Here is a 27,930-nt window from a genome sequence, read left to right as displayed (position 1 = left end):
TTAGTGTGGTCAGAGCATTTTATTTTTGGGTGGAAAACGCACCATTTGTGAAAGAGTAGTTTTCAGTTTTGAGTCCAGCTTTTTGATAACATATCATAGTTTGTAATCATGTCAACTCATTTATTTATGTCACCTTTGAATTACATTTTCCAGTTGCACTTACACAGAATTGATAAGATAGTCTTTTTGTCTTACTCCTGTTTTGATTTAAAATGGTTCAGTAGCTTTCCTTACAATTGAATTTGATATTGCATGTTTTTTATGAAAATACTCTGTGTTTCTATTCTACATTATGTAACTACTTATAAATGTGTCTGTCATGATCACCTTCTTATTTCCTGCTAGCGTTTTATTTGTGATCTTAATGGTGAAGATGTTTTCTCCTAGTTGGTGATCAAGGTGACTATTCTGTTCTGTAGGGCTTTGGAGTGACAAAGTGGGGATATTATTATTATTTCTTTCCTTTCTCAGACGTTATGTCTGGTTAAAAACGGAAAGTGATGCGGACCTTGATCAAGCGCGACTTCCTTTTAACTGTACAGTATATGTTACATTGCATTTAGGAACTTTCGGGTAATTGAACATGTATCAATAATTACAGATTTCTGTATTTGTATATACAAGTTTGGATGTAGCTGTATTGCGTTGATGTGCTGGTGGACATTGTGTGGTATGACTCCTGTAGTTGATAGTATAATTGGTATAATGTCAACTTCATCCTGATGCCACATGTTCTTGACTTCCTCAGCCAGTTGGATGTATTTTTCAATTTTTTCTCCTGTTTTCATTTGTATATTTGTTGTATTGGATATGGATATTTCGATTAGTTGTGTTAATTTCTTCTTTTTATTGGTGAGTATGATGTCAGGTTTGTTATGTGGTGGTGTTTTATCTGTTATAATGGTTCTGTTCCAGTATAATTTGTATTCATCATTCTCCAGTACATTTTGTGGTGCATACTTGTATGTGGGAACGTGTTGTTTTATTAGTTTATGTTGTATGGCAAGTTGTTGATGTATTATTTTTGCTACATTGTCATGTCTTCTGGGGTATTCTGTATTTGCTAGTATTGTACATCCGCTTGTGATGTGATCTACTGTTTCTATTTGTTGTTTGCAAAGTCTGCATTTATCTGTTGTCGTATTGGGATCTTTAATAATATGCTTGCTGTAATATCGGGTGTTTATTGTTTGATCCTGTTTTGCAATCATGAATCCTTCTGTCTCACTGTATATATTGCCTTTTCTTAGCCAAGTGTTGGATGCGTCTTGATCGATGTTTGGCTGTGTTAGATGATACGGGTACTTGCCATGTAGTGTTTTCTTTTTCCAATTTACTTCAATTTACTTTCTTCGTGTCTGTTGATGTTATGTGATCTAAAGGGTTGTAGAAGTGGTTATGAAATTGCAGTGATGTAGCAGATGTATTTATATGAGTGATTGCTTTGTGTATTTTGCTAGTTTCTGCTCGTTCTATAAAGAACTTTCTTAAATTGTCTACCTGTCCATGCTCCAGTCCGGAATCCCTGAACCATTACATCAACAACCTGAAAACAGCTTTCGCATCCCGCAACTACCCTCCTGACCTGGTACAGAAGCAAATAACCAGAGCCACTTCCTCATCTCCTCAAACCCAGAACCTTCCACAGAACCACCCCAAAAGTGTCCCACTTGTGACAGGATACTTTCCGGGACTGGATCAGACTCTGAATGTGGCTCTCCATCAGGGATACGACTTCCTCAAATCCTGCCCTGAAATGAGATCGATCCTTCATGAAATCCTCCCCACTCCACCAAGAGTGTCTTTCCGCCGTCCACCTAACCTTCGTAACCTCTTAGTTAATACTGATCTCCCTGGAAACGCTCAAAGCAAACCACGAACAATGAGAAGATTTACTCTTCTTGTACTTAAGTACCTCTGGCTCCTACCCTTGTAACTGCCCCCAGTGTAAAACCTGTCCCCTGCACCACCACCACCTACTCCAGTCCTGTAACCCGGAAGGTGTACACGATCAAAGGCAGAGCCACGTGTGAAAGCACCCACGTGATTTACCAACTGACCTGCCTACACTGTGAAGCTTTCTATGTGGGAATGATCAACAACAAACTGTCCATTCGCATGAATGGACACAGGCAGACAGTGTTTGTTGGTAATGAGAATCACCCTGTGGCTAAACATGCCTTGGTGCACTGCCAGCACATCTTGGCACAGTGTTATACCGTCCAGGTTATCTGGATACTTCCCACTAACACCAACCTGTCAGAACTCCGGAGATGGGAACTTGCCCTTCAGTATATCCTCTCTTCTCGTTATCCGCCAGGCCTCAATCTCCACTAATTTCAAGTTGCTGCCGCTCATACCTCACCTGTCTTTCAACATCATCTTTGCCTCTATACTTCCACCTCGACTGAGATCTCTGCCCAAACTCTTTGCCTTTACAAATGTCTGCTTGTGTCTGTGTGTATGCAGATGGATATGTGTGTGTGTGTGTGTGTGCGTCCTTTCTCCCCCTAAGGTAAGTCTTTCTGCTCCCGGGATTGGAATGACTCCTTACCCTCTCCCTTAAAACCCACATCCTTTCGTCTTTCCCTCTCCTTCCCTCTTTCCTGATGAAGCAACCGTTGGTTGCGAAAGCTAGAATTTTGTGTGTATGTTTGTGTTTGTTTGTGTGTCTATCAACCTGCCAGCGCTTTCGTTTGGTAAGTCACATCATCTTTGTTTTTAGATATATCCATAATGTAGGTTTTTTATGTCGATAAATCCCCTTCCTCCTTCCTTTCTGCTTAATGTGAATCTTTCTGTTGCTGAATGTATGTGATGTATTCTATATTTGTGGCATTGTGATCGTGTAAGTGTGTTGAGTGCTTCTAGGTCTGTGTTACTCCATTTCACTACTCCAAATGAGTAGGTCATTATTGGTATAGCATAAGTATTTATAGCTTTTGTCTTGTTTCTTGCTGTCAATTCTGTTTTCAGTATTTTTGTTAGTCTTTGTCTCTATTTTTCTTTTAGTTCTTCTTTAATATTTGTATTATCTATTCCTATTTTTTGTCTGTAACCTAGATACCTTTTTGGTAATCAATGTATGCGCAGTGCAGTGACCTTTGTTTAGTTTTAGCTTGATATGTCACCTCTGCATCTATTATCAGTTGCTCTTTACATCCTCGTGCTCCTTTGCAACAGACTTTTTGTTCTTCATTTATAATTTTGTTCTGTGTTGTATGTGTCATTAATTTCTGTGTAATGACTGAAGTTAATATTTTGTATATTGTTGGTAGGCATGTTATGGGGCGATATTTTGCTGGGTTTGCTGTGTCTGCTTGATCTTTAGGTTTCAGATAAGTTATTCCTGGTGTAAGTGTATCAGGGACTGTGTATGGGTCTGCAATGTAATTGTTAAATAATTTAAAAACAAAGATGATGTGACTTATCAAACAAAAGCGCTGGCAGGTCGATAGACACACAAACATACACACGAAATTCAAGCTTTCACAACCAACGGTTGCTTCATCAGGAAAGAGGGAAGGAGAGGGAAAGACGAAAGGATGTGGGTTTTAAGGGAGAGGGTAAGGAGTCATTCCAATCCCAGGAATTGGAATGACTCCTTACCCTCTCCCTTAAAACCCACATCCTTTCCTCTTTCCCTCTCCTTCCCTCTTTCCCTCTCCTTCCCTCTTTCCTGATGAAGCAACCGTTGGTTGCGAAAGCTTGAATTTTGTGTGTATGTTTGTGTCTCTTTCGACCTGCCAGCGCTTTCGTTTGGTAAGTCACATCATCTTTGTTTTTAGATATATTTTTCCCACGTGGAATGTTTCCCTCTATTATATCCAAATCATTAATTTGAACCCAACAATTACATTTGTTAAATAATTTAGTTACATGTGAATGTGTTTAGGTGAACTTCTTTAGCCAGAAATTTGCTATTTTATCATTTCCAGGGGCTTTCCAATTGTGTTTAGAATTAATAATAATAATTGTTGTTGTCGTTGTTGTTGTTGTTTAAATGACACAATGCATCTGTAAAGTCATGATGGAGTGTGAGTTACTATGTCGATATGTATTACATGTGACATATGCTATGACAACCAGCTGCAGAAGTAGCATGTTTAGTTTGGCTGTCATTCATGTATCTGCAAACATTTAATTACACTAATCTTATGTTTTGAGTGGATGGAGTGGATTGAAAATGTTTCCTGGTGCTCTCTCTCGCTCTCACAGGAAATTACTTACCTAAATGCTAGTTCCTGATCTATTAAACAAAATCGTCATAGCTTTCTCTCAGTGTTTCATGATTGACTTGGTACACACATGGTAAAACACATCATGAAAGGCAGATCTTCTATATAATTTGTGTCATAGCTTAAATTCTACTCAATCAGTAGAGCTAACTGGATTTGCGTGTTAGGTTGTTCTGTTCTGTAAAAGATTGTTGACAGTTGTCGAATTGTATCTTGACTCAGTGACAGACGCCAGTCTAGGTACACACAATGTAACAGTAATGCTTGAATAGTATTGTTAGAGCCAGTAAATCATCCATTATAGTTTATTTATTGAGTGGTAGACAGGCACAGAAGCAAGATTTCATACGTGTGTGTACATGCACACCTGTTTACTGCTTCGTAAATGTTTACCTTTACTCCTTCCATTGTTTCCACTCCACTCAGGAGTTCTCGGGATCACCTAATGTTTGTAATACAGTTAGATTACTTTGGAAATGTTGGGGAGCAATGAGCTGGTAATCAAATAGATAAGGTGTCTTTCCAAAAATTTATCAAAGTGAAAGACCTTATTTGTTTATGAGAAACAACTTTCTTCTGTCTGCTCTGGCACTCTGTCCAGTGTCAGTTGAATATTATTAAATTAGTATCAAGCTGAAATGGTCTATTACTAGGAAGTTTGTTAGTGATATGTTGCAGGCTATATCAAGATGTTGGATTCAAACTTTATTTCAGCTTATTGATATAACACAACAGCAGTAAATCTATCCTCTGGGCATAACAAACTTGTAGTTACTGAGGAAAGGCCAATAGTTCCAAAAATGACCAAAACTGTTTGGCATTTGAAAAACAGATGTGCAGGTGTTAAATAGACTATGTTGAACATATCATAGAAATAGTGTATTTGCAGAGGACAATATGTACAGTTTGAATAGTGTCATCTGCAACTGTGCAAAAATATTGGGCTATAGCAATAACAGTTTTTCAAAACCACAACATGAATATCACATTACATATTCCAGAAAAACCCCACACTTTCGAAGTATGCACATCTTCTATGCAGTCTTTGATATTGATAAAACTCTTTAAATTTTACTTTCTTCTCAGACACTTAGTGGGGAATTGTATTATGTCCTCTTAACACATATGTTGATATTACATTAGAAAATCCTACTTGGACTGCAGAAAATTTTATGAACAGTCATCAACATGTAGAAGATTGTTGGCAACTATAAATTAATATTGTTTCTCATTAGAGAGCTAAATTTTACTTGGAAAGGAGTGAAGTGCTTAGTATCAACTTATTTAATACTTCAGTGTTACAAAATTGCATACAACAGAAATGAGTTCAAGTGTAGATTATATTACGAAATTAAGAATCTCCTCAGCTACACTATTTGTACCATAAATAAAATCTGCTGCACAGCTGAGAGTAACACACATACAGCCATATTGATTTTTCAGTATGTGAATGTAATGGCTGTGAAAATGTTACCACACATTAATTAGTTGCAAGTTTCACAATGTAGAGAGATTTTAAAACTTGTATGCCTTTAGTGTACAAAGTTATCTAGGATTAATGACTTGTGTGTGTGTCTTCTTTTTAATTACAGCCGGGATCGGATAGTGGATGTACTGCAGTTGTGGCTCTGCTGAAAGGGCAAGAACTCTATGTAGCTAATGCAGGAGACTCTCGATGTGTAGTTTGTCGTAATGGGCAAGCTGTTGAAATGAGTTTAGACCACAAGCCAGAAGATGAATGTGAATTGGAAAGGATAGAGAAAGCAGGCGGAAAAGTTACTACTGATGGAAGAGTTAATGGTGGCTTGAATCTATCACGGGCTATAGGTAATATTTTGAATTTTTTTCGTGTGTGCCAGAAATATCTACATATTATTTTCTTTTCAAGAATTTGAATATGTTTGTGTTTAAAAAGAACATGTTATATATGCTGCTGATATCTAAGGATTGAATATAATTCTCAGGAAGCTGCAGAATTGGAATTTTATGAAAGCACAGTAAACTTGTACAAATGAATTAAACATTGTGAGAATGTAAATAGACCAAGCACAGTGCTGAATAGAAACTTGGGCAAAGTCTAAACACAATTGATACTTGGGTCTTCACTTGTGTTCTACACTACATATCTTGTGGAAGTGACACAGTTCTTCTCAGTATTTGCAAAGTATTATTTGGAGTAACTGAGTAATTTTTAAAAAGTAAAATCATTTGGATAATTTGTACATTACTTACTGTACAGCCCTGTACAGTCAGATAATGTTCCTGTATTAAGTCTTATTACAATCATGTACCCTAGTAAAAGGTAGCTATTAGAAGTCAGGTAATTCATATGACAAAAGAGAAATACATTAGAAGAAACTGTACTCTCCAAGGATTATACAGTGTCCTGGATCAAGCTAGGCTCAATAAGACAGGACTACAGAGATGTTAAGTTCTGGTTCTGGATAATTTTCCTTCTTTATCCATAAATAGCCCAGGTTAGTCTCTCTCTCTCTCTCTCTCTCTCTCTCTCTCTCTCTCTCTCTCTCTCTCTCTCTCTCTCTGGTGTGCGTGTGTGTGTGTGTGTGTGTGTGTGTGTGTGTGTGTGTGTGTGCGTGCGTGCGTGCGTGCGTGCGTGCGTGCGTGCGTGATTTTATTTATAAACAGGACAACATTAGCGAAGTTAAGTGTTTCATTTATTCTACAAATATCTTGTTACTGCCTCATATGAAACTCTTAACTTCGCTAATGTTGTCCTATTTATAGATAATACACTAGCAACCTGCCCTGGCTTCACATAGCCAGATGACTTACCTGGTGTAGTGGGAATAAATCTCTTCATCTCTATGCATATTAAAAGTGCAAATTCATGATGAGTACCCTATTCACTCATTTTCTTTTGTATTAATTAAAGCTGAAGAACTCCTAAGTTTTGCTTTGAAACTTATTATGCCTAGAGTCCTGAGAATCCAGTACTAGATCTGTCTTTAAAGAAAATGTGTATTGAGTTGCAGTTACTTGCTCAAAGACAAATTATGATATCAATCGATTTGGAATTGTCAGATAAAAGTAGTAAGTGATCATTTTGTTAAAAACATTGAGGTGCAACTATACATCACTTCTGCCAAAATAAAGTTGTCCATTGCAAAAAAAGGTATTGTTTCCAGGTTTTTGTCTGACGTGTGTGTGACATTGTTTATTAGGAAATTGGTGTCATAAAGCAGTGGTTCCTGCTGACCAGAAATATTATGGTATAGCCCTACATGATTAAAAGTGAAAACACCAAGTCTAGCTTTCAGGACTATTAGTTTCTCTATCAAGAAGGAAAGAGGTGTAACATGAAAGATTAGAAGGGAGACACAGGCCTTAAGTACCCAGGCTGACAGCATTGCACCTATTGCAAGTAAGGGTGTAGACAAATGAGTGTAAGTGTGGAGAAAAGGTTGAAGGTGGTAAGGAAGTATAATGCCATTGTTTTTGGTGAAACTCAGAAAATAAATAACTTTGGTACAAATCTGGCAGGGTGTATCATTTGTGCTTTCCCAATATAGGTCTTTAAAAATATTGTAACACAAGTCCAATGGTCTTTAAGTATAAAAAGGGCAACTGTATATAGGTGATGAGGATATTGTCCACTAATATAATAAGACATTGAAGAGGAACATGATCTGGTTCAACATTTTGGATTACTTGACCTAGGTAAATAGTTTTTCCTTTCCTTGCCAAAGTTATGAAGTATGGACATAAAACATCATGAAAGCTAAGGTGGTCATGATGCATTCCATTAACTACTATGATTTCCAGGTTTTAGAAACTAAACATGTCGTTTAAAATTTCTGAGAATAGCTTTTGTGGTCTGGAATATCCCAGCCTAGCTTGTCAATTTCTGAGATTCTCACCGTGCTCACGAGGTCTAATGTGAGCTGTAGCATTAATATAGATACTTCTCAACACACTAACAGATTGGGTCAATTACTTTTCTCAAGGGCTGTCAGTACACACGTTGTTGAAATGGAGTCAAAGGCTTTTTCAAAATCTAAGAATCAGAGAGTTATAATTCAAATTGTTTTAAAATTTCAATTGCAACTTGCAACTGGTCATTCCTTTGTCTGATTAAAAAAATCCAGTGTTGTTTTTTTTACTCTTATTGTAGTGACTGGCTTGTCCATTATGGATAGCAGGGTGATAGGCCTGTAGTTTAAGTCCTATCTGTTTTTCTTGTGAAGTGAAATTTTTACACTTTTGGGTATTGTCTTTCTGTTGGGACATTTTGTGAACAATTTTTGCAAGTTCCTGTCTCACTTTACCTCAAACTGCTTTCCTTTCTTCATTTCTTGAGTGGCTTTGTGTACCTAATCTGGTATTACTTCTGGAAACTAATTATTTTCATTATTATCTGTGTTCTTGGTTCGTGTATTGAATTACAGAAATATTTAAACGCTTTTACTATTTTGTTCAGTATTTATTCTTTGTTTATATAAGTCTCCAACTTGCCAGTCTGAAACATATTATGTAGAGTATTTAAGTGTATCTGGTCTGTGTAGGTATCACCTCACACAGTACTTTGCCAGTGTGTTTCAATTAACAGTAGCCATTCTTCTTGAATCCCGTGTAATTTTCATTATTTAAAAACAAAATCTAAATGGTTCATGCAAGCATCACTACTACACACAACATGTCAAAAGTATCTGGACACCTCTGTGTAACGTGGAAGTCGAGAGGTGGACGCACCAGTATAAAAGCAGGCAAGGGAGTTAAGTGTTATTTGAGAAGTAACAGCAGAATTGAGTCAGTCAGAGCTCCATAACTTCGGACATGGACTAATCATTGGATAACACCTGAGTAACAAATCCATCAGGGACATTTCAACCCTTCTAAAGGTGGCAGAGTGAACTGTTGATGATGTGACTGTGAAGTGGAAACACGAAGGAGCAACCGTAAATACGACTGATGTTGTGATGGTTGAACATTGCGAAGGTTGGTTTGGAAAAAAAAAAATAGTACAGAATCAGTGGAAGGAATAACTAGAGTTCCAAATTTCTACCAGTGATTCAGGTAGCAATAACTGTGTACAGGGAGTTAAAAAGAATGGGGTACAGTGGCCAAGCAGCTCTTCATAAGCCAAACATTTTTACAGCCAGTGCCGAGTGACGCATGAAGTGGTGTAAAATGTGATGGCAATGGACAGTGGATGACTGGAAACGAAGGATCTGCAGTGATGAATTGCACTAGACCCACTGGCGGTCCAATGGAAGGGTTTGGGTATGGTGTAGGACTGGAGAATGCTAGCTGGCATCATACGTAGTGCCAGCAGTAAAGTAAGGAGGTGGTGATGTTACAGTAGCAGGGAGTTTTGCGTAGTTATGATTGGTCCCTTTATTGCGCTTAATAACATGTTAAATGCAAAATTATATGAAAACATCTTAAAGCATTTCGTGCTGTGTACAGCAAAGGAACAATTCAGAGGTGGTGATTGATTCTATCAGCACAGCTGCAGCTTTCACAAAGCAGCACCTGTGAGGCAGTGGTTTGTGGATAACAACATTCATGAAATGAAAGGGCAGGCATGCCTAGAGTCCCAACCTGAACCCAATGCAACCCCATTGGGATTAGTTATAATGTCAACTTACAAGCTTCGGGAAGAATGGGTTTCCATTCGTCAAGACAGGGTCACTTTATTGAAAGTGTCCCCAGCAGACCTGAAGCCATTGTAAAGGCACAGGGTGGACACACCCCATATTAATATCAAGTGATAGGTATCGGGATAGTTTTGAAATGAGGTTTAAAGCTACTTGTGTACACAAGAAAACATAAAATTGGAATATTAATGAAGCCTTCTACAGTACAGCATCATTCAGACATCATGCAAAGCTGCCAAGAAACTGGAATGGGGAAATATATAAATAAAAGATGTGATAATGATTTTTAGTAAATGATTCAATTACACACAGTCTATATATATATAGGTTGGTCAGAAGCAACATAGTTTTTTATTAACAATTATTTTTCAGCACAACCTACCCTGCAACACTCTCACAAGATTTTTCAGGCTGTTTCTAACAACCCTGTATATGTAAATTGAAGTCACTTGTTGGTATCGTCTGTATATGAAGGCTAGTCTCAGGAACTGTTGTAGGGAATTTAATGATTTTGACTAATAAATATACTGAATCATGAGGAATGTTTTTGTATATAATTTATAAGTACTTAAAAGTTTTCTTAATTATGATGAATTCAAATTAAGTTGTGAAAATGCCATTGCCCCCTAGTGAACTGCCTCAAGTACACAGCGGGACCAGATTTGCATGTGGTGTGGTGGTCTAGCAGTAGAGCATGTGCCTGGAAATGAAAAGGTTATGGGAGCAAACCACAGCTGGGTTACTTATTTTCACTCTACCTCTTAATCTAGCAATCACCTCTCAGTATGGAGATAACACATTTTGAGATATGACTGCAATTTCAGACAACCAATTGCTGCTTCTCTCCGATTAGCAATCGCAATTTGCACACTTAATTCACTGCAAATTATTTGAACAATGGGCAGTTAGTTACTCAGCTTTGAAGAATTGTAATAAATATGACCAATACCATAAAGGTATCATCAGGCTCTGATGTGAGCCTTACAATTTGAAATAATCAACCTTTTTAACCAATAGTTTCCTGGAATTATTTGAGAACAACCACATAGTTAAAAAACTTGCGAATCTAAAATGTGCTCTTTATATGCTACAAGGAAAATGTTTTTCAAAAAACTGCTTCAGACACTTTGCCTTGTCTACATACGGCTTGTTCTTTCAGCAGCACAGCAGATGGCTCAACCTACAGTTGAATCAATTAGTGACATCCATTTTCCTGGAACTGAGCCTAAATGTGGACCTTATTCCTTATGTGGCATGGCAAAGAAGTCTGCCAGGGAGTCCACAACAAAGAATTGCAGCAACAATGAGTCTCAACAATGCATCACAGTATGGAGAGCTGTAATATGAACTAAGCATGTGCATCATGCAGTTTTTTTCTTTTATTTGTGTGACTTCAGCCATTCTTGCGTATGTTACTTTATGTGATGGCCTCTTAAAATTTATTCATAACTTTACACAGTGGCCCACAAACAAAATACTGAATGCTGCCTGTGTGAAGCCAGACTGGGTTGCCACTGTTTTCCAGTTTTTTTTTTCCGTAAGAGAACCTTCAAGGTGTATGTGGGTGGAAGAAGGGGGGGGGGGGGGGGGAGTTGGGAGACAAGGGACAAGTGTGAAATTAATAAGAAATAATTTGTTGCTCTTACAAGAGAAACTCCCCATTGCAATCCCTTCAGCTTTAGTGGTAAGATGGTCCAGTGGATAACCTGTCAAAAACTGAATACAGATCAAGCATGAAAACAGTAAGAAGGTGTACCGAACTGCGAAAAAAGAAAGTAAAATAGAAACTGTGAATGATCCAAGGTCAACAATTAAAATATTAAGCATCATGGTTCAGTGGTCATGTTGTTGGACTGTAAATCAGACAGCCATGTTCAAACCTCCCTTGTGCCATTTATTTATTTGTTTTTCACAACATTGAAATGGTTGTTTCCTTTCTGTAGTTTTGCCAGTTCTACATTGGTTATAGAATATGAGTGTTGTAGTAAGAATGTTACCATCGCAAGTAAATGTGGTGAATAGTGAGAGCAGGCGAGATACCACATAGACATATCACTGAAATGAAAACAACAAACTGGTGTGAACTGTTACAACAAAGGTATTAGTCAAAACTTCCAAACATGTGTTTTGACAGAGCACAGAGAAACTGTGTGACTGTGAAACTGTTGTGTTCATTTGTTGCAGCTTATGTGACAAACTATAATATTTTCATCATTTCCTTGTAAGTGCTCACATTCACATTCATACAGACACCTAAATTGAGCAAGGAGGCATATCTCACTCACTCACCAGGCATACAAATTAGGTGCGTTGGTAAGAGGTGCCTATCAGATACGATACACATACTGTCACTAATGCCACACACCAGACATGTCTTTCGGTGGAGGACTCAGTTGACTTGTCACCTTGAGATCAAACATTTGCAATTACCATTTGAAAGCCACTTCCTTTAGGCTGCTAATAGAGTAGTTTGCAGAATCAACTGTCATTATACGTTCCTTCCTTACACCTCGCTGTTGCAGAAGGACATGACACGATGGCACAGACACAAATTTGAATACATCAAACAGAGGGGGAGGAGGGGGGAAATTGGCACAAGAGAGGTTTGAACACGGCACGCCTGTGTGGCAATCCAACACCATGACCACATAACCACGACACCATTCCTCTTAGAGGTTGCTGTATATTGCATTTCTTGTCCGTGGACCATTCATTGTTTCTATTTTCTTTTTTTCCACAGTTCAGTACACCTTCTTCCTGTTTTCATGCTTTATCTGTGTTCAGTTGATGGGCTGTCCACTGGGCTTCTGACAACTAAATGTGACGGGGGTGTGATGCGGAGTTTTCCTTGTTAGTAGCTATCTGTAAACACAATGTGACAGAAGTGTTTCATGATCTTTTTCTGTGACTGTGTGCACTGAATTTGCATTTTTAACACCTACCCCTTTCTGGCATTAGACAACATACATGTCTGAATTTACTGAACTTTCTGAGCAAGGATTGCAGTAGATTTGCTTTTTAGGTTTTAAACTCTTACACCCTTCATTGGTTTCAGTTCATGCTTCTTCTCATTACATCTTATTAGTCCTCCTCTGTTGTGCCATAATTTTCCACATATCAGATGCGCAGACTGTGTGATGCATTCCTAGTGAGATGTGCTCAGATGGCATATTTAGAAGTGCACTGCCTGCTAAATACAGGGATCCAAGGTTGAGTTCCAGTCCAGTTAAAAGTTATTAATATTCAGCATCTTTGTAGGGAATAACTGAGACAGGTGCAAATAAAATAACTGAGACAGGTGCAAATAAGATGTAGCCAGTAACATGGAGTACCATGCAGCAAAGTCTGCTCTGCTGTGTTTAACAGACCTGGATGTTTCACAATTTGGGCATTTCTTCAATATTGAAGGCACAAAACAATGTAGTAGGAATTTCTTAACAGTCCACCCCATACCACAGATCGCAATAACAAGTTTGACACATGGACCTTCTTTTTTGCCAGTTAAGACTAAGAATTACAGACTCTTTTTCTTTCATTTGTATTCACACTATTTGCAAATCCACAGCTGTGAAAGAATCACAACATTTTTTTGCAGTTTCAGGATGCTGTAAGTATTGCATATTATTTTTGGAAATACAAATACTTTGCCATTAATAAATTTTGAACTTCAACAGGTGATCATGCATACAAACAAGCAGAGAAGCTTCCACCTGAGGAACAGATGATAACTGCACTACCAGATGTGAGAACACTCATGATAGACCCCAAAGAAGATGAATTTATGGTTTTGGCATGTGACGGCATATGGAACTTTATGTCAAGCCAAGATGTTGTGGATTTTGTACGCCCTCGTATACTAGAAAATCCAGAAAAACTATCACATATATGTGAAGAGGTAACATGATGACTAAAGTTGCTTTCATTTTAACTTCTTTTTAGTCTTAAATGATGCGGAGAGTTTGCAGTTTGTACAAACTTTTTATTTCCTCATGAACCTCACTGTGGAAATAGAAACAAAAGTTAAGCAAAATTAAGTGGTTTCTAAGTAGCAAATAATCATAATTTATGTATGCATTAATACTCTTTTGGAGTGGTAGTGAAAATGCTGATTGAGTGTGGAAGTTTTGATATGGCTCATCAGATAACTTAATCTTGACTGAAACACTCAATCATCTGCAGGTATTGTATTGGGGCTTGGGAATGGAGTAAAAGGGGTGCACAGGTGCGCAAACTTCTAAGAGGACAGGATGGCAAATTTTAGTAAAGTTCCCAATTTCTCATGAAGGAAGTCATTGTCCATCCTGTCATCAAATACTAGCATAACTTTGAGGGAAGTACAACCAAAGGTTGACGTCTTCCATCCTGGTGCCTTTTATTGAGGCAACACCAGGTCAGGACTTGTATGTTATGTCTCCAATTTTGCAGGAACCAGCCATACCCATATACACTGGTAAGCTCAAACAACACACAGGTATTATGGAGGTGCTTTGAGATCTCAAATGTGAACCCCTTGAGGGAAGGAGATGTAGTTTTCAAGCAGCACTAGTGCGCAAAGATTCTACTACTGCCGATGGACATGGCAGGTAAAGACCATGAAGAACGAGAAAATCAACTTATATGGAGGCTTATAGACATTCATTTTTTCCCCTAACTCAATTTTCGAGTGGAACAGGGAACTAAATGACTAGTAGTGGTACAAAGTATCCTCCGTCACGCACTGTAGCTTGCGGAGTGTATATGTAGGTGTAGACGTAGGCAATTAATAAGGTGGGGTCAAGACATTTTTTTTATAGCTGAATCTCTGTGTCCTCTGTGTGTAGGATAGTTATATGGTCAAATGTGACTTCATTTTTCAAAGTGTTAATGCATAGTCCTCAGACAGAGCAAGTAGACCATCCAGTGTTTATCGAGGTGGATATGGAAAGCTATCTAAAAACCACATCCAGGCTGGTCAGTACCCCGGCCCCTGTTGTTAATCAATGAGGAATAGTTGCTCTGAAGAAAAGGCTGAAGTTCAAGACATTGCAATTAATTGGTATTTGTCACCTTTCCATTCTCCTTATCTTCCTCTTTGTTACAGAACTCATCCACTAATCAGAAGTTCAATATAAACACATCTGAACTTTCTTTCTATCGATCCAGCATTAGCCACTCAATATTCTTCATCTAGAAAGTAACAATATGGTTGTATTTAACTATGTTTTGACTGTTGTACAACTGATATAATCCATGCGCAGATTTACAATTCGTAAGTTGAGTGTTTTCCCTCGAAACTGTAAAACTTATCAACCAGTTCTCTCTCTCTCTCTCTCTCTCTCTCTCTCTCTCTCTCTCTTTTAAAGGGGAAAAAAAAAACGCATTTTTGAAACACCTTTGACGTGCAGCAACATGTATGCTGCATATTTTCATATTACAGAAGTATATATTCAAATTGCTCCAAAAGCAGCACGTTAGCTTCCAAAACTTTGAAATCAAGCTTACCATGCAATTTTGTAAGCCAATCATAGCTCACGTCACATGATCCCGCCAGCCAATGAGAGCAGATATTCAGAGCATAGGGCATGTGATGTAGTCAGGCACATCATCGTTAAGTAACGTGAACACACAAAAAGAAAAAGTTCATGGTTTAAATTAATATACATGGTGTAGCTACAAGAAAAGCTAAGCTTTCTCATATAATATTGGTCTCTTAAGAATAATAAGCTACAAGGAAAGCTAAGCTTTCACTAGTAGAAATGGTCTTTTTTAGCGTGTGACATGCAAAGACACATGACACAAATGTCAGCAAAATTTTAATGATGACATTAATGTCCAGTTTTCTGGACTCAAAGTGGCTGGTTCTCAAAGTGTTAAGTTTTAAATGAGTCACGCGCTCTGCGATTTAAGAAATTCATCGACAATTCTTCTTGCGTAAAAAGATATTTACTTTGAAAGTAACACTTTTCAAACCATATTTTTGTGCTACCTCCTAGAAATAGGTTCATTTCAGCAGTTGCCAGAAAATAAGCATCATGTAGTGTGTGCAGCTGCAATGACTTAGGAAGCCTGTATGTTCCTATGTATAAAGCATTAAGAAATCTTATGTTTTATCATAAAAGAAACAGGACATCAGAATTTCATAAACCATACTAAAACGCATAATTCGGCTTAAAGTGCACATTCGTATGTCAAGATTCACAATGAAGTAGGCCCCAACATGTTAAAACCACTGTATTATCACATGTTTGGTTCTTTACTACGGGATAAAGCCATATGTGCTAGAAGATGAAAATGTGTGCTTGAAATTCCGCAAACAGTTGAAACTAGCAAACAGTGTGGGATGAAACACTTTGTTTCAAATAAACTGATTGACTTTTATAAATCTTTTCCACAGAAGCAAATTTCTTTAGCAAACCGACAAAACTAACTTCACTGTTCTGTAAGGCGATTAATGCTTTGACTGCCAAAAACATGGAAATAAGAAAACAAACTAATAACATATTTTAGCCTTCCGTAACTATGTAAATGTATTTTAATTCACTTGATAGCTCTTGGCCATTTGGATTCATTTGACACAAGTTGTAAACAAAGTGGAAACAGCAAAATGACTTGACATAAACACAGGTCACATGAAAACTACCCCCTTCCCTCTGTAACTAGAACCGTTTTGTGCAAGCATGAATTTGGCAGTTTGGGCGCGTCAGAAAAATTTCTGGTAGCACATGTCTGTTGCTACTGCCGATATAACTAACAGCCACACCTTAAAATAAAGTAGCCAGAAGCAGGAGAAGCTATAGCGTATGTGCGACTCAACTGTGCACGAGTCCACTGGCAACTGCTCAGAAGAACCTAATGTAAACAGTTGTGATGTCATGCTCCTCGGAAGCAGTTTGTTGTTACGAAGTATTCCATACTCTTCGTCCTTAGGCCTTTGAAACATTTTGCTGTTGGCAGACACTTGTATGTGCACAGTGTTTTGTTGTTGTAAATGGCGCATTTCCTTTCCAACTTAAGTTTTGTTTAGGTTTGGTTTATTTTTCTCTCGTTTGTGTTTCATTGCTGCAGTAGCAGGATACAGTAATATTCTTTGTTAGTGTCAATTCTTACTAGTCAAAATTACAAAAATTTAACTGAAAACTAAAACAATGAAAAATTCCTGGAATTCTTAAAAATTACTGTGGTTTTCCTGATTTTCTCCCGGATGAAAAAATTGCTGATTTTTTTTTAGTGTAATTTTACGGGAGGGGGGGGGGGGGGTGATACAAATAAAGTAATGGGAAGTCCAGGTAGAACAGAGATACACATATACACATATTTATTGCAGTAGAGTCTTTTGTAATGTGTTAGTAGCAACCTTTTAGTATAACAATTACCTGAATTAATAGTATATGAAACTGTTGTGAATTTATATTTTACAGATGTGAATTTAACGCTTAGTTCAGATTGGTAAATCCCTTGAACTTTTCAGATGTCTACTTCCAATATTAGCAGTAAACTTTGCCACACCATGTCATCAAATAATTACTGGTTTGTAATGTGCTTTCTTTACCTTTCAGCTGTTTGATCACTGTTTGGCACCAAGTACAGTTGGTGATGGAACTGGATGTGACAACATGACTGCTGTTATTGTCCAGTTTTTATCAGCAGATGCTTCCAGCAATGAAAAATCAGGAAAACGCTGTTTATCACCAAGACCTGAGGAAGAATCCGTGAAGCGTCCAAAAACTGAAGAAGTGTCAACCGTGTGAATTGTATGTTAAGTCTTAAAGTTGTTTATCTTGCGAAATCTCAGGTACACAGCTGAGTCTTCAGATTCACAGTGCTAAAGACAAGTGATGGTCACTGCTTTTCTGAAGGAATTGAGAGACATGTTCATTTTTATTTGAAGAGGAGTAATCATATTAAGGATTCTTTGTTTGATTAGTGATGTACTTGAGATATACATACTTGACAGCACGTTTCTGTCCAAGCTATGTGAAGATTTCAGTTCTCTGCCTCAAGTTGCACATATATTGTGAAATTGACATCAGTATGTACAATATTTATGTTCAAATATCAGACTTGGGATAGTTGTAGAAGGTACACCCCAAGACAGTATATGTCCAGTTTTATTGGATAACATAGTTAGAAATGGTTCATTTTATCTTATTTGTCATTTTAATATATTTTTCAATAAGACTTTTTACTTTGAGAAAATTTCATCATTTTTACTGTAATTGTACTTCCAGTATTTTTGGAAAAACAGTACTTCTTTGCACACTAGTACAGTATTTGAACAATGAGAGGGACCTGTTACACATTCATAATGTAGTGACTTTTCTGTGAAATAATGTTAAGTGATAATTGATCTGAAAATGCACCACAGTGATGTCACATTGTATTCACAACTTTCATTTGTTTCTTAGCTAACAAGAACAACACAAGTATTTCAAAATCAGTGATTCAGTACCAGATTTTCAATTATGTCTTCTTGCTCTTGTTCAGTTTTCTGTAATGACTGATGCTGTATTCGAAGCCGTTCCAGTTCTGTGGATTTCTCGATTATTAGCGCCTGTAACATTTAAGTACCTTTTGCTGCATTAACTGTGTACATGCACATAACTGTTAAACATTATATTTTTATATATCAAAAATAAAAAGGAATGGTGCCACTAATTTTGCTAGCCATTAATATTAACACCAGTGATGGTAGTTGCTTATGCACTAAAAAATATTTGTAGTATTAACAAGTAGTAGAACTGCCCCTTTATTCCTTTCAACTACTGCCTAATCAAAAAGAAAAATTAAAATCTTCTGGCTAGCCTTTGCCATGTCTTTCAGACGCAAAATTTAAGAGAACATGCATGTACTGGACACAGTTTATTAACCCCAGTATAGTTTATTATAAAAAGGATAGTTGCTACTCACCAGATAGTGGAGATGAGGAGTCATAGACAGGCGCCAACAAAAAGACTGTTGGAAAGTTAGCTTTCAGCCAACAAGACCTTTGTCAGAAACACACAAACGCAACTCACATACATGACGACAGTCTCTGGTTTCACCTTTCCTACAGTCTTTTATGTTTTGCCTGTCTGTGACTCAGCATCTCCGCTATCTGGTGAGTAGCAACTATCCTTTCCAGAATATTGTTAGATTCCATCCTGAATTTCCATTGTTTCATTTCCAGTTTCTTTTTTACTGTGTGTGATAAATTGTGTCTGTTGAGAGAAGCTGTGCCAGTGCTAAGACAAGCATCCCAACAGTTGATATCACAAATTCGAAATGACACAATAGTGTATAAACACAAATTTTCACGTAAAAGTAGCCTGTTAGAGTAAGAACAGCAATTTCTTAATATGTGCACCATAGCCATATAGTACACATGGTTTCTTTTCACAATATGTGAAGTGCCTTTGGACAATTTCCAAAAGTTGGCATAATGTTTGTGACAGATGCCAGTAATCAGTGAAATATCGGAGTGCACCCTCCCCTGAACAGTCGTACAACTACTTTTACATGAACACACCGCCATTTGACAATATTGTTCTCAATTACGACCTAGGTTTCGGCTTTTCAGGCCATTTTCAAGACATCAATTCAATCACTCGAAAATTGCGTAAAAGACCAAAACCTAGGTTATAATTAAATAAACAATACAGTCAAAAGAAAGTGGTAAAACCTGTGAATATAATACTATAACCATTTTTTTTCTTTCTTGAATTTTTGTACTGGCTTAATATCGGAATCTGCTACTAGTTTCATTCAATCAGATGACCACTACACCATTACCCTGTCTATCAATGCTCTAACTAGTTGCTGTTGATGCAAAACAAACAATTAGTACTTTAAAATAATACTGAGCACAAAAATATTCGGAGTTTGTATAAAAATAAAAAGCAGCATCATAATCAGCTGAAAATAAAATATAACTGAACAAATTGAGAGGCAAGGAATTAGTCTTAGCTTTGCTTTTGGACTATTGATTTCTATTTTTAATTTTCTTCTTGGTCTGTCTCAATAAACCCTAAGGTGAGATTTTCATGTCATTGAGGTGAATGACAGTGTCTGCTAATTTTCGGTAAGACACTGCCAGACTGTCCAGCAGTGACGCTTTTTGTTGACAGCCGTTGATGAAAGTTTGAGCTCGTGCCACTAAGACGACCACAACAAGCTTCGTCTAAATTCCAAGTGCACAGAGTACTCTTGCAGGTGTTAGCTGGTTTGTCAGTTTTCTGGCCAGTCACCATAGAGCACTAATAAATAGTACTATCAGGTGGGATAGGTCCCTTGAGAATGTCCGTATGTGAAATTTCTATACACAACCAAATGCATCTGAAAGTTACGTAGTAACTGACCAACTCAAGAGGCCCACGTGGAGCTATGTCTAAAAATGTGCACTTTATTTGTTAGTACTGGGAGCTACAGTTGACTGTCATAATATAAAGTTAGAAAGTATTCTCAAAAAAAGGGGGGGCGGGGGCATTTAATTACTGATGCAGACAAGCTTGACATCCATTAGAAGCAGTATAGATGGTGCCTGCATACAGACTTGATCTGTAAGTAACGAAACAGTAACAGGTACGCACAGGGAAGCCAGTATGGAATTACTATAAACTGAACCACTTTTCGAGAGAGGGCAGGAAAAAGGAAGCCCAACAAAGGATGAAGATAAAAGAAAAAGGTGAGACTTCATAGCAAGGAACTGTGATTTTTATACTTCTGAATACTCAAATTTCTATTACACATTTTTTGAAAGTTTTTTTCCCTTTTGATGTAATAGTGGGTGAGGGATGAATTGTGATTTCTCAAACTTCGAATCTCTGTCTTGGACTAGTTAATGTTCCGTAAATTGCTTTACAAACATAAAACAGGAAATTACAAAGTACCTGCAATTTAAAGAAAAATTTGTTCCTAGTTTTGACACTATAAATCTGCATTCTTGATCAATAGAGGCATTAGAACACTAAGAAAGTAAATCCCAATGGATCAGATGTATAGGTAACTAATTTCCACACAAATGAAGGGTAGACAGGAGAAGGTAAATAATAAATTTATTAGTTTTTGTAATTCAAAATCTGACACTGTTTTTTTCTGATATTGCCACATGCTTGTACCTACCAGCATTTATCTTCAAACTGGGTTATCACAAAATTTTCCTCAGTTTCAAATACTGCATAATTGCACATGGAAACTGCTACATTGTTCACCACCCTTTCAACCTTTTCATAGTGCAGTTTGATTGGAGACACTGCATTCTACTAATTTGCCTTGAGAATGTAGGTGTTCTTTTACCTCCATTACACTGGAGACTGTACATAGTGATTTGCTGTGATAGAGTATTCAGAAAGACATGAAAGTCATGGCATGGTTGGAAATCTTATTCATACAAATTAAAATAACACCAAAATGAGATGAGCATTAAGTAAAATAAACTGTCCAAAAAGTTTTTTCATCATCCCTGATTCGCATATCTCTTTCTGAGTACTCTTTTAACCACAGTAATTCGCTACATACAGCCACGTGTAATAGAGGGAAAAGTAAACCTGGCTTGGCTGTTTAGTGATATGTCAGATGTGATGAGAGGCACACACGCAGTGATGCCATTTAAACTTGTAACTGCTGTTGTGGGACACAGGATACTGAAGACATGCCTCCTAACGGCTGCCCTCGATCAGGCAAGCCAGCTACCAATAAATTCTAGCTCAGAGGTGTGCCAAGGAGAATGCAACAGAATTGCACACTGCCTTTTGGGAGGCAACTGAAACGGCCATATTGACTCGGGCAGCACGCAACCATCTCCACATAATCAGTTTGGCATCAAGCAAAAATTGGCAATTGACACTGTGAACAAAACATGTACCATGTAAGTGATTGGGTGGTGACCCCACAGTTCTTAAAAAGAACTTGTAATCCTCATAGTGTAACGGATTTTGAAATTAAAAATAAAATAAACGAAATTAACTTGAAGTTCGGACCTAATTGTTGAATGCTCTCGGAAACATGGCACCACTCGGAACACGGCCCCACTACGGATGCTGTCCTTGGGCACAAGATGACTGCAAGCAACTGACCTGATTGCTGTTGAAAGCTGCTGTAAGTGTGTGTGAGGGGAAACTATCGTGTCACTTACCTGCGGATACCAAAGGTACTTCGTGTACAATTCCTTTCCTGTGGATGCTGTCTTCTCTCAAGGAAATAAAGGGGTGGCATGTAGTCACTGGTAGGCGTAGGGGGCAGGGACCAGGGAGAAATCGAGCTACCCCTCTACCAACATATTTTAGGTGCTGTCTCACACTGAAATTAAGCCAGTGATACACACTTCACATTTGCTGGGAAACAAGCACAAAAGTGTAAAACTCTGTTCATAATCAGCAGTCCAAATGTATGGTAAGTAATGCTACCCCTTCATAAAATGGCAGCAAAGCATAAGATGGATCACATTGTGCATGTGTGCAGCAGCTCTGATATGTTGAAGAGGCAGCCATTGATGGAGCATGGTCCTATCAGCTACAGATTGTAGCATAAGTTGGAACATATGACATGTCTCATCTAAGCTCAGATGTTATTTCAGTTATTCCATCAACTTGAGTAGAAGTTTGAGAAAACCAGCCTTGCTGTTAGAAGTCCACAATCTACAGCATAGTCCGTGAAACTGATTGTGGTCAGCTGGCTCTGTCGAGGAGAAATACTAATCACAAATGAGACTGTTAAAATCAACTGCGGAACCAACTGATACTAAAGTTTGAAATGCTCCTAAAATGCAGGTTGGAGCTCACCTCATACTAGGGTACATAAGGCAGATAACCTGAAACTGAGAGATATTGTAATGACCGTCTAATGGTGCTGGAGATATTCATCATATCAGACAAAAAACGTAAATCCACAGAGAGAAAAACGAATCTGCATGCAAGATCATTTGGGCATGACTCAGCATTATTGTCATATTAGGAGGACATTCAATAATTAGAAACTAATTGATGTAGAAATGAAAGTTTGTAGTAGTTGTTTTGTACTTTCATGGTTTTGGTTGGCATCAATGGGAAGAGCTGACAAACAGAAATTGTTTTGTTTGTCAGCTAAACATTGCATTTAACAATAGTTGAGCAACATTCAGTGATTCGTTTTTTGCTTTCTGAATGTGAAAAACCTGCTAAAATCTTTCCTTTACAGTATGGTCAAAATTGTATGAACTGCGAAAATCGTTCAAAAACTGGTAGACTTGTTATTTAGTTGAACATACAGCAAAAACAGTTGCAGTAAATGTTGGCACAGTTCTTAATGTTATCAGTAACAAGCTCAAGTACAGCAAAACAAATGCAAGGTAGGTCTGAAACAGTTAACATAAAGGAAACATGACTGAAATTGTGTACAGACTTTAAAACACTATGATAGGTAAGGTAATCATTTTCATATCACCACTTTGAACCAGAACCCAAAAGACAAAGCATATAATGAAAGATCACCTGTTCGAAATAAATTCAGAACAAGTATCAGCTGAAAATCATGTTGACCATCCTTTGTGGTTATTCAGACAATCAGCATACAATACACAGTGCCTAGTAATTAGACAAGCTAATGACATAAGTAAAGCCAGCAGTGAGAGAAACGTTGCACATCTCAAAGAAAAGGTGTGATATTGCTACCTAATAACACATATTCCCCAATCGTCCACCTTATCCAAGAAAGCATCGAGGAAAAAAAAATAATGGGGTTGGAGATATTACATGATCCTCCAGGATTTGGCTCCCTCAGATTTTCATTTGTTTGGTCCACTTGAGGAGGCATTATGTGCAAAACAGTACAGCTACAGTCAAAAAATTTGTGGGAAAGTTGATCAAACAATAAGAAAGACTTATTTGCATCAGGTATAAGAAAAAAACTAGTGCATCATTAGAACACATGTTAAGGGTGTTCAGATTACGTGGAATAGTAGTAAAGGTCTCATTTTTAAAAATACACCTTTTTCTGTGTCAGTTTGTCTCCTTACTTTTTGATTACCCCTCATACATTTGGGTCCTTTGTTCAACCACCAGGCTCATTCCCTAGATGTAACTGAAAGTTAAGGAAAAAACTCAAGCCTGCTAACCTCCTAATACACACATTCACAAATCACAGTCATCACTGAAAGGGTAATCATCCCACAATTATTCGGGAGGACGACGGTTCAATCCCGCGTCCGACCATCCTGATTTAGGTTTTCCGTGATTTCCCTAAATCACTCCAGGCAAATGCCGGGATGGTTCCTTTGAAAGGGCACGGCCGACTTCCTTCTCCGTCCTTCCCGAGACCGATGGCCTCCCTGTTTGGTCTCTTCCCCCAAACCAACCAACCAACATCCCACAATTGACTGGCATAACAATCATTCTGTGATTTGTGGGTTAAATGGGACACCCTGTGAAACAATATAAAGTGCTTCAAATGAAAACTGCTTCCAGGTATAATAAATAGTTCAGAAGCCCACTTGTGATGGGAATGTTAGATCTAATGGCAACAAATAGACCATTTGTCTTTGAGGATGTACACCTTGCACCTATGTTTCTGTGACAATGAGGCAGTTGATACTATAATCATTAGCAAAGTACAAAGGGCAATTAAAAAAAGTAGAAATATTACTGTAACATTACCCACTTCACTGAGCATGTAGTGTCATATCTTGAGAAAGAACTGGAACCTTTAGCTCTGATAATAGGCTGAAGTTTAGCAACATAGGAGATGTAGTTCATGATGGGATGGACCCTCCATGGCAAATAGTCTTGTAAAGATAGCTTATAAATAAACAGTGACTACTCCACAATGTGTGTAAAACAAAGCATAGGGCTGTAGATATAGAGGGGCTAAATGAAATTTGTTTGGTGGTCAAAAGGACAGTAGGTGAAGCATTCCACAACTACCCTGCAATCCCTACTCTGCAATCCATCATACAGCGGATGGTAGGACTAGTCATTCCCTTTCCTGATCCAATGCAAATGGAGTGAGGGGGGAAAAACCAACACTCTATATGCCTCCATACAAATCGATTTCTCTTATCTTGTCTCTGTGGTCTTAAGTGAAATGTGCATTGCTGCCAATGCAATTGTTCTGTGATCAGCTACAAATATCAAGTTTTCTAAATTTTCTCAATAGCTTTTTTTTTTTTAATTCTCTCAATAAACTGAAGTAGACCATTCACCTTCCATACTATTGACCATAGATGCTCACACCATTTCTTACTGCTTTGTAACAGTATGCCTAGATATGTAATCAATGTGACTACGTCAAGCAGCACACTACTAATCCCGTGTTCAAACATTACAGGATTGTTTGTTGTATTCATCTACATTAAGCTAGACTTTTCTGAAGTTTGTTCAGTTTATGCTGCTTCCTCTTACAGTGACTAAATGATGACACTTTCCTGTACAATAGTGTCATCAGCAAACAGTCACAGATTGCTACTCACACTATCCATTAGATTGTTTGTGTGTATATAGAAAAAGAGCAGTCTTATCACACATCTACATCTATATACATACTCCGCAATCCACCAATACGGTGCGTGGCGGAGGGTACCTTGTACCGCAACTAGCATCTTCTCTCCCTGTTCCACTCCCAAACAGAACGAGGGAAAAATGACTACCTATATGCCTCAGTACGAGCCCTAATCTCTCTTATCTTATCTTTGTGGTCTTTCCGTGAAATATAAGTTGGCGGCAGTAAAATTGTACTGCAGTCAGCCTCAAATGCTGGTTCTCTAAATTTCCTCAGTAGCGATTCACGAAAAGAACACCTCCTTTCCTCTAGAGACTCCCACCCGAGTTCCTGAAGCATTTCCGTAACACTTATGTGATGATAAAACCTACCAGTAACAAATATAGCAACCCGCCTCTGAATTGCCTCTATGTCCTCCCTCAATCCGACCTGATAGGGATCCCAAACGCTCGAGCAGTACTCAAGAACAGGTCGTATTAGTGTTTTTTAAGCGGTCTCCTTTACAGATTAACCACATCTTCCCAAAATTCTACCAATGAACCGAAGACGACTATCCGCCTTCCCCACAACTGCCATTACATGCTTGTCCCACTTCATATCGCTCTGCAATGTTACGCCCAAATATTTAATCGACATGGCTGTGTCAAGCACTACACTACTAATGGAGTATTCAAACATTACGGGATTCTTTTTCCTATTCATCTGCATTAATTTACATTTATCTATATTTAGAGTTAGCTGCCATTCTTTACACCAATCACAAATCCTGTCCAAGTCATCTTGTATCCTCCTACAGTCACTCAACGATGATACCTTCCCGTACACCACGGCATCATCACCAAACAGCCGCACATTGCTATCCACCCTATCCAAAAGATCATTTATGTAGATAGAAAACAACAGCAGACCTACCACACTTCCCTGGGGCAGTCCAGATGATACCCTCACCTCCGATGAACACTCACCATCAAGGGCAACGTACTGGGTTCTATTACTTGAGGTTCAAATGGCTCTGTGCACTATGGGACTTAACATCTGAGGTCATCAGTCCCCTAGAACTTAGAACTATTTAAACTTAACCAACCTAAGGACATCACACACATCCATGCCCGAGGCAGGATTCGAACCTGTGACCATAGCGGTCGCGCGGTTCCAGACTGAAGCGCCTAGAACTTCTCGGCCACACCGGCTGGCACTTAAGAAGTCTTTGAGCCACTCACATATTTGGGAACCAATCCCATATGCTTGTACCTTAGTTAGGAGACTGCAGTGGGGCACTGAGTCAAATGCTTTCTGGAAGTCTAGGAATATGGCATCCGTCTGATACCCTTCATCCACGGTTCGCAAGATATCATGTGAAAAAAGGGCGAGATGCGTTTCGAAGAAGCGATGCTTTCTAAAGCCGTGCAGATGCATCGACATCAACTTCTCTGTCTCAAGGAAATTCATTATATTCGAACTGAGAATATGTTCGAGAATCCTGCAACAAACCGATGTTAAGGATATTGGAACCAGAGGTTGTACAGAGTTTCAGGGAGAGCATAAGGGAACAATTGACAGGAATGGGGGAAAGAAATACAGTAGAAGAAGAATGGGTAGCTTTGAGAGATGAAGTGGGGAAGGCAGCAGAGGAGCAAGTAGATAAAAAGACGAGGGCTAGTAGACATCCTTGGGTAACAGAAGAAATATTGAATTTAATTGATGAAAGGAGAAAATATAAAAATGCAATAAATGAAGCAGGCGAAAGGCAGTGCAAATGTCTGAAAAATGAGATCAGCAGGAACAGCAAAATGGCTAAGGAGGAATGGCTAGAGGACAAGTGTAAGGATGTAGAGGCTTATCTCACTAGGGGTAAGATAGATACTGCCTACAGGAAAATTAAAGAGCCCTTTGGAGAAAAGAGAGCCACTTGTATGAATATCAAGAGCTCAGATGGAAACCCAGTTCTAAGCAAAGAAGGGAAAGCAGAAAGGTGGAAGGAGTATATAGAGGGTCTATACAAGGGCAATGTTCTTGAGGACAATATTATGGAAATGGAAGAGGATGAAGATGAAATGGGAGATATGATACTGCGTGAAGAGTTTGACAGAGCACTGAAAGACCTGAGTCGCAAAAAAGCTCCGGGAGTAGACAACATTCCATTAGAACTACTGACAGCCTTGGGAGAGCCAGTCCTGACAAAACTCTACCATCTGGTGAGCAAGATGTATGAGACAGGCGAAATACCCTCAGACTTCAAGAAGAATATAATAATTCCAATCCCAAAGAAAGCAGGTGTTGCCAGATGTGAAAATTACCGAACTATCAGTTTAATAAGTCACAGCTGCAAAATACTAACACGAATTCTTTACAGACGAATGGAAAAACTAGTAGAAGCCGACCTTGGGGAAGATCAGTTTGGATTCCATAGAAATATTGGAACACGTGAGGCAATACTAACCCTACGACTTATCTTAGAAGCTAGATTAAGGAAAGACAAACCTACATTCCTAGCATTTGTAGACTTAGAGAAAGCTTTTGACAATGTTGACTGGAATACTCTCTTTCAAATTCCGAAGGTGGCAGGGGTAAAATACAGGGAGCGAAAAGCTATTTACAATTTGTACAGAAACCAGATGGCAGTTATAAGAGTCGAGGGACATGAAAGGGAA

General features: G+C 38.2%; 2 protein-coding genes across 7 annotated transcripts in view; one reads left to right on the top strand and one right to left on the bottom strand.

Annotated features, from left to right (window-relative positions):
* Nucleotides 1–17,589, top strand: part of LOC126465105 (probable protein phosphatase CG10417) — a 100,379-nt gene extending 82,790 nt beyond the window's left edge. For all 6 annotated transcript variants that reach the window (XM_050096281.1, XM_050096280.1, XM_050096283.1 and 3 more), the window contains 3 exons: nucleotides 5,831–6,065; nucleotides 13,531–13,751; nucleotides 17,392–17,589. In XM_050096281.1, coding sequence (XP_049952238.1) covers nucleotides 5,831–6,065; nucleotides 13,531–13,751; nucleotides 17,392–17,583 — 648 coding nt within the window. In that variant the 3' untranslated portion in view covers nucleotides 17,584–17,589. The remainder of the gene's footprint in view (nucleotides 1–5,830; nucleotides 6,066–13,530; nucleotides 13,752–17,391) is intronic.
* Nucleotides 17,590–18,256: 667 nt separating this feature from the next.
* LOC126465172 (intraflagellar transport protein 20 homolog) overlaps nucleotides 18,257–27,930 on the bottom strand; it is a 109,256-nt gene continuing 99,582 nt past the window's right edge. The window contains exon 3 of the mRNA XM_050096286.1: nucleotides 18,257–18,386. Coding sequence (XP_049952243.1) covers nucleotides 18,270–18,386 — 117 coding nt within the window. The 3' untranslated portion in view covers nucleotides 18,257–18,269. The remainder of the gene's footprint in view (nucleotides 18,387–27,930) is intronic.

This window comes from Schistocerca serialis, chromosome 1, assembly GCF_023864345.2.
Source record: "Schistocerca serialis cubense isolate TAMUIC-IGC-003099 chromosome 1, iqSchSeri2.2, whole genome shotgun sequence".
NCBI classification, from domain to species: Eukaryota; Metazoa; Arthropoda; class Insecta; order Orthoptera; family Acrididae; genus Schistocerca; species Schistocerca serialis.
The sequence above is the reverse complement of the archived record's forward strand: the minus strand, read 5'-3'. Positions and strand labels throughout refer to the sequence as shown.